This window comes from Gadus morhua, chromosome 11 (assembly GCF_902167405.1).
Source record: "Gadus morhua chromosome 11, gadMor3.0, whole genome shotgun sequence".
Lineage (NCBI taxonomy): Eukaryota > Metazoa > Chordata > Actinopteri > Gadiformes > Gadidae > Gadus > Gadus morhua.
Genome location: NC_044058.1, coordinates 225,109 through 232,954, shown reverse-complemented (window position 1 = coordinate 232,954; position 7,846 = coordinate 225,109). Strand labels below are relative to the sequence as shown.

The 7,846-nt window shown below is 48.0% G+C and overlaps 1 protein-coding gene and 1 long non-coding RNA gene across 2 annotated transcripts; one reads left to right on the top strand and one right to left on the bottom strand.

Annotated features, from left to right (window-relative positions):
• The first annotated feature begins 3,121 nt into the window (after positions 1-3,121).
• LOC115553688 (zinc finger BED domain-containing protein 4-like) lies at positions 3,122-4,127 on the top strand. The gene is made up of 2 exons (XM_030370153.1): positions 3,122-3,212; positions 3,421-4,127. The coding sequence occupies exon 2, from the start codon at positions 3,503-3,505 to the stop codon at positions 4,076-4,078; it is 576 nt and encodes a 191-aa protein (XP_030226013.1). The 5' UTR covers positions 3,122-3,212; positions 3,421-3,502; the 3' UTR covers positions 4,079-4,127.
• A 162-nt stretch (positions 4,128-4,289) lies between these two features.
• On the bottom strand, positions 4,290-6,815 carry LOC115553687 (uncharacterized). Its single transcript, XR_003978482.1, has 2 exons — positions 6,444-6,815; positions 4,290-5,151 (listed from the first exon to the last, which is right to left on the bottom strand). It is a non-coding gene; the product is annotated as an uncharacterized LOC115553687 (long non-coding RNA).
• Positions 6,816-7,846: the final 1,031 nt, after the last annotated feature.

Genomic DNA, 7,846 nt, shown 5'->3' with positions numbered 1-7,846 from the left:
TCTGCTGGGAGACTTCAACGCCCACGTGGGCAACGATGGAGACACTTGGAGAGGCGTGGTGGGGAGGAACGGCCTCCCTGATTTAAACCCGAGCGGTCGTTTGTTATTGGACTTCTGTGCTAGTCATGGATTATCCATAACAAACACCATGTTCGAACATAAGGGTGCTCATAAGTGTACCTGGTACCAGAGTACCCTAGGCCGAAGATCGATGATCGATTTCGTGATCGTGTCATCTGATCTGAGGCCGCATGTTTTGGACACTCGGGTAAAGAGAGGGGCGGAACTGTCAACCGACCACCATCTGGTTGTGAGTTGGATCAGGGAATGGGGGAAATTTCCGGATAGACCTGGTAAGCCCAAACGAGTAGTGCGGGTGAACTGGGAACGTCTGGAGGAGGCCCCCGTCCTAGGTATCTTCAACTCACACCTCCGGCGGAGCTTTTCTGGCATTCCTGTGGAGGTTGGGGGCATTGAGCCGGAGTGGGCGGTGTTCAAAGCCTCCATTGCTGAAGCTGCGGTGGCTAGCTGTGGCCTCAGGGTCTTAGGCTCCTCAAGGGGCGGTAACCCTCGGACACCGTGGTGGACACCGGTGGTCAGGGAAGCCGTCCGACTGAAGAAGGAGGCCTTCCGGGATATGATATCCTGGAGGACTCCTGACTCGGTTGCAGGGTACCGACAGGCTCGAAGGGCTGCAGCGGCTGCCGTGTCGGAGGCTAAGCAGCGGGTGTGGGAGAAGTTCGGAGAGGCCATGGAGAAGGACTTTCGGTCGGCACCAAAGTGTTTCTGGAAGACTATCCGGCACCTCAGGAGGGGGAAACGGGGAACCATCCAAGCTGTGTACAGTAAGGATGGGACTCTGTTGACCTCAACTGAGGAGGTCGTCGGACGTTGGAAGGAACACTTTGAGGAACTCCTGAATCCGAATAACACGCCCTCTATGTTGGAGGCAGAGCTCGAGGTTGATGGTGTTTCGTCGTCAATTTCCCTGGTGGAGGTCACTGAGGTAGTCAAACATCTCCGCAGTGGCAAAGCCCCAGGGATTGATGAGATCCAGCCAGAAATGCTAAAGGCTCTGGGTGTTGAGGGGCTGTCATGGTTGACACGCCTATTCAACATCGCGGGAGTCGGGTACAGTGCCAAAGGAGTGGCAAACCGGGGTGGTGGTTCCCCTGTTCAAAAAGGGGGACCAGAGAGTGTGTGCCAATTACCGGGGTATCACACTTCTCAGCCTCCCTGGTAAAGTCTACTCCAAGGTGCTGGAAAGGAGGGTTCGGCCGATCGTCGAACCTCAGATTGAAGAGGAACAATGCGGTTTTCGCCCCGGACGTGGAACTACGGACCAGCTCTTCACTCTCGCAAGGATCCTGGAGGGGGCCTGGGAGTATGCCCATCCGGTCTACATGTGTTTTGTGGATCTGGAGAAGGCGTATGACCGGGTCCCCCGGGAGAAACTGTGGGAGGTGCTGCGGGAGTATGGGGTAAGGGGGTCTATCCTCAGGGCCATCCAATCTTTGTACTCCCAAAGCGAGAGCTGTGTTCGTGTTCTCGGCAGCCAGTCAGTTTCGTTCTCAGTGGGTGCTGGTCTCCGCCAGGGCTGCGCCTTGTCACCAATCCTGTTTGTGATATACATGGACAGGATATCGAGGCGTAGTCGTGGTGGGGAGGGGTTGCAGTTCGGTGGTCTGAGGATCTCGTCACTGCTTTTTGCAGATGATGTGGTCCTCATTGGATCATCGGCCTGTGACCTTCAGCACTCACTGGATCGGCTGGCGGCCGAGTGTGAAGCGGCTGGGATGAGGATCAGCACCGCTAAATCTGAGGCCATGACTCTTAGCAGGAAACCGGTGGATTGCTTTCTCCGGGTAGGAAATGAGTCCTTAGCCCAGGTGAAGGAGTTCAAGTACCTCGGGGTCTTGTTCGCGAGTGAGGGTACTATGGAGCGTGAGATTGGCCGGAGAATCGGAGCAGCGGGGGCGGTATTGCGTTCGCTTTACCGCACCGTTGTGGCGCCTTCCTTGGGAGGTGTTTCAGGCACGTCCAGTGGGGAGGAGACCTCGGGGAAGACCCAGGACTAGGTGGAGAGATTATATCTCAACACTGGCCTGGGAACGCCTCGGGATCCCCCCGTCAGAGCTGGTCAATGTGGCCCGGGAAAGGGAAGTCTGGGGCCCCCTGCTTGAGCTGCTCCCCCCGCGACCCGACCCCGGATAAGCGGATGACGATGAGGATGAGGATGATGAGGATGAGGAAGGAGTCGAAATGAGACTTCATTAACAGATTCATGTACAGCTCAGATTTATATGGAGATAAGCTTCTTAAACAACTTGCATACAGCATAAGCAAGTAACAGAAAGTAACATATTATTTTTTCATTATTTAAATCTACATCCTGGTTACACGTCGCGCGATAGCGCATATCATTTCATGCAAGCGAGTGTTTACTTCCTGCTTACAGGTCGCGCGATAGCACATATCATCTCATGCGATCTTAAAGAGAACTTGACGTGAACAGTTTAGGAATGCATATTCCGGGAAAACATTAGAACTCTGAAATTCTGACTAAATATAAAGCATGTTTTTATCTGTAACATTAAACCTACACTGAAAATAAGTAATAACTTAAAAATGAAACATAAAAGCAGACCACTACTTACTTGCCGTTGCCTGGCTGGGGGAGAAAGGTCCGTCGGAGCAGCGATGGCTTCTTGACATCGGGTAGGTGCACGCAGGCTATATAGGCTATTCTAATGTCTTATTTTTGCCCTGGCACTCGGCATAGGCGACCTATGTGTTGGGGGCGCCCTTAATTAATGAATCGATACATTAATTAATTATTTAATTAATTAAGATACTGTAGCACGCAGGAGTCAGGACGGTGCTCCCCCCCCGGGCTAAAGCCCCGGATGTTTTCAATTGCTAACGACGCGCCTGATGCATTGTCCAAGTCTCGCAAAATTGTGGGCCACTTCAAACACAGTCCGGCAAACACCGCGGAGCTTGAAGCACAACAAGCTGCCCTTGGACAGAAGCAGGAGCCGCTGGTCCAGGACGTTCCAACACGTTGGAATATGGTGGATATGGTCAAGCGTCTGGACCGCAATCAAGCAGCAATAAAAGCAACCCTTGACCAACAGCAGCACAAATTCATTATGCTGACACCACCAGAATGGAACAAGGTGCAAAGACTTGACTCTTCTAGAGCCCTGTCGGTAGGTAATCCACATATTAATTATTAATAGGCCTATAGTTTGAAATAAAATGTAATTGATTAAATTGAAATTATACGTTACCTTTTTGTAAACTACCAACTTCTGTTGTAATAACTTAATGATGTCTCTCTGTGTGTGTGTGTGTGTGTGTGTGTGTGTGTGTGTGTGTGTGTGTGTGTGTGTGTGTGTGTGTGTCATTCAACTGCAGGTATGTAACTGAGATCCTGGGTGGGGAGGCCTATGTATCCTGCTCTGTTGTACTGCCTGCCCTCTGCCACTTGCGTCGTGTAATGGAGGTCTCTGCTGAGGACCCTGCATATGTGGTGCGATTTAAGACGGCATTCAAAGAAGACCTAGCCTCCCGCCAAGAAAATACCAACAACCCATGGCTCAAGCTTGCAACGGCCCTGGATCCACGCTTTAAAGACTTGAAGACCCTGCCCAAGAGTGAAAGAGAAGAGGTGTGGACCACACTGGGAGGCATGCTGCATGAACAATCACCAAGAAGGTCACCACAGACTTCTGAAGATGGGCCACCCAAGAAGAAAATGAGCCTGCTCCTACAAATGTGCTCAGATTCAGATTCTGATGAGGAGGTGCAGCCTGGCAGAGACATACACAGGTACAGGGCAGAGTCCTGCATTAGTATGGAGGACTGCCCCTTGCAGTGGTGGTCTACTCATTCAGGAGCCCATGACAAGCTGGCCCTGCTGGCTCGCAAATATCTAGCGACTCCTGCATCCACAGTTCCATGTGAAAGACTCTTCTCAGTGGCAGGCCACATCGTGCAAAAGAAACGGTCAGCCTTACTTTCAGAAAATGTCAACCAGTTAGTTTGCCTCAGCAACTGGCTAAAAGAAGAATAGCCAAGAGAGACACATTTTATTGTATGAAGGTGTGGTAGTTTGTTAATTTAAAAAAGGGAAAATGTTCAACCATTCTAAACTTAGCAATGGCTAAGATGCCCATAACGTTTGGGATGACTGTTATCTTAAAGTTTGATTAAAAAAAGAAAAAAAAATTATATGCTCATAGGCATTGCAAAGAGACTGACACAAAACAAAAATTGAAATATGGTGTGGTATGTTTAAGTTCGATTTTATTTTTCATTATTAATAACACCATCATCTGGATTCTTTCATGGATAAAAGAACATGCTAAATGCCTATATATATCCACCTTCTGTCAGTGATCTTTCCGTTCCTACAACAATATACAGAGAAATTCAGAAATTCCGGGCATATTTACGAAGGGTAATTGTCGCGCAAACCCCTAACTAAGGATTCCCCCAAATACCACAACAGCAGTCGATGGATCAATTATTAACAGAAATGCTTTATTAATACAATTTCATAGAACATAGAGCACAAGTAAGTCAAATCTACCTATCACTTAATATGGGAGGGAGAAAGCCAGGGGTGTTTTCTGGTACTCTGGATAACCGTAACCATACTTTCATGAGCCAACCTCGACACACTACACCGCACACGTTGCACACCCTGCCCCCACTGCAAGCCTATAGACACAGCACACGTTGAACTCTGCACACTGCACACGCTACACACTGCACGCTACACACAGCACAAGTTGAACACACGTGAGGGGGACCAACCTCAAGAACACAGAAGGAAAGGCTCGCTGAACAATTCAGCCTGGTATCCAACAGGGCCTGCCATAGCCACCCCCTGGTTTATAGGGGTCCCATACAAGGAGGACAGACTTGTTGATAAAATATCCCTATAACAGACAACAAACAGTAAAAGAGTATAAAATCGTTCGTTCCAACTCGCGCCAGACCAGTCCCTCAAACGGCGAGTTGGAAAAACAAAGCAAACCAAATAAACAGTGCTCTAGGATGTAGAGTGGAGATCCGTCCGCCGGCGCCGTCCCTCGCTGGTCACGGAGGCCGGGGCGGACCAGAAGACCTGCACCAGATCCTCTAGACAGAACAGACAAAACGATGCGTCAGGGTGATCAGACGTTACGGAATCCGACTCAAGGCCGATTTATGCTCAGTTACGTAAGCGTAAGCGCAAGCGCAAGAGGCCCTTGCGCGCCCTTGCGCACCCCTTGTGCGACTTCTCACGTCTTGCGTGCGTCGGGCGATTTTTCTAGACTTGCGTCATTTTTTACGTAAGCTTTTACGCGAGCCGCGCAGCCTGCAAGGCTGTGATTGGTCTGCTCGTCTGGTTACTACTTCCGGTCTGGAGTATCACATTTCCTGTTTTCATACCGCCACCCAAGATGTCTATGCCGCCACCCACCACCCGATCTGGCACATAATTATGCGAACCCTTTATGCGAACCCTTCCACAGGGGTAAAGTGCTATTTTGATGCGCGACATCAAACAACTGATGCGGGATTGTGAGCCATTTTAATGATCTTGTCACCCGATATTCGTTCTATTAGGCCTACTGGCCTTATTTGTTTTAGTGTTAGCCTATTTGAATTAATTACGTAATGTTTGTGTTCACGTTCTATGTGTGAAACATAAGTTCAGTAGCCTCTTTGAGTGAATGAAATTTGAAAGCGTGAGTGTGTAGTGAATGAAAAATGTGTGCGTGTATGGTGGGACTATTTTCTGTATTTGATAAATAAACCCCTTTTCTCTAATAATGCTGCCTACCATATAATTTATGTGGACATTATGCGCTATAGCTTAAAGCCTTTGGCTATAGGCCTACACTTAAATAATTCATTCATCTGTCAAGGCAGTAGCTGTTGTATAAACATTTTATATGGATATGAATTAATGAGTTTGACGTAAATCAAATTAGGTAACTTGTGTAACATGATAACTAATTAATCAAAAGTCATGCTTCCAAGTGACCAATTTATATATATTTATTGGTCAGTGCGCATACCCAATCGTAGCACATTGTACTGGTGGGGAAACACGCCAGCATCTGACAAAAAATTATCTGCCAGCTGCTCCCTGACAAGGGCCGGTTTTGGTGAGAGTCGGGAAGATATCGGATGACTCGCGAAAGGAGATCATCAAACTTTGGCACATAAACAAACCAACGACTCCCACAGACAAAGACGTCATTCTCGAGGTCGTCTTCAACGAAAAACTTTACTCCACATCTTACTCCACCTACTGTTCTGGCGGTAAATTGCTTGGCAACACACGCAACACGCGCAACCTAAAAGGGAGCATGAATTGCTTTGAGTAAATTTTGCGCAACAACGTAACACCAACGCTGAAGCATGCAGCCGCCTTCACTCACGCTTACGCTAGAGTACGTCCCTTTCTGACGGGACTCGCAGGCGTTGTAGGGAAACGACGGTACGTCCGAAAGGTCCTTCCTGGCTTGCGAAGTCTGGTCGCGTAGTCCTCTGGAGGTAGCGGGTAGTGATGAGCGGTCCGGGTTGTCGGCGTCCAGGCATAAATCCTCATGTCCTCGGGCTGAGGAGCGCCCCGAATTCCATGTTTTCGCCCCTTTTATTTCCTGGTCTCTTCTTCTGTGTACAGGAAACACTGAAAACACAACGTACACCCCAACCCACAGTGCCCCTAGGGGCAGGGAATATCGGCTCTAGCCAGAGTCTATTGTTCGGGATCTGGGGGGGGAAAAGCAGTCTTTTTAGTTAATATACTGTTCCCCCCTTTAGTCGCCTTCCGCGACATAATCAATCGTGATTAATCCACAGCTACCCTGTGATTAATCAGATTAAAAAATGTAATCTTTTTACAGCCCTACTTAATATATATAGTACTACTACATGAAATAAACTTGTCAGACGCATTCCTTCCTTCTTCACTTTTAATCGTATCATTATGAAAGATTTTGTTCTCACATATTTTGGACACGTAATTATAATATAACAATGTTGTTTTAATCATCACAAAACAGAACTACTGTACATATGAGACATTTTGAGCCAGTGAGTCAATGAGAAAGGTTGCACTGCCTTGTTTAGCTGCCTAGTTTGGCTCATCCTGAGACTCTTATGCAGCTTCTCATAGGTCATGGAGCAACGTGCCCTTGTTCTGATGGCATTCATATGAGAAAAGCTAGACTCACACGTATTGGTTGAGCCAAACATTGTCAGAATAAGTGATGCCAGTTCCTGATTGTGGGGTACTGATACTGGCTAGTATCACCGGCTACACACAGAAACCTGATTTGCATGCAACTATGTTTCTCCTTTATTTTATTTATTTTTTGCATGCAACCTCTTGCGGGGCAGAAAAAAATTAAGAGGGGCCTGATATATGCGTTCGCGCTTGGCACATGCGCACTTGAGTAACTTTGAGTAACTGGTGCGACAGGCCTGCTATTACTGTGCGTTCACACCAAACGCGAAATTTGTCGCCCGTTCGCGTTGTCGCCGAAGTTTTGTCGCGCCAAACATCATAATCTGTCGCTGTGCAAGTTTTGTCGAATTTGTCGCACCACAACAAGATAACCACCATTGCATGTCTTTACCTTTTGTAGAAGAGGGAGAGACGTCGGACGACCCGACGAAGCATGTTCATAGTATTGTAATGACCACGGAAGAGGCAGTGAATTAAGTATTGAATAGACAGAGATTTATTAGATAGGCCTACCTAATAAACCGTTGGAACACACAAGACCGGAAACATAGCAACGCCGGTAAACGAACCCCGAGAAGCCCAATCCCTATG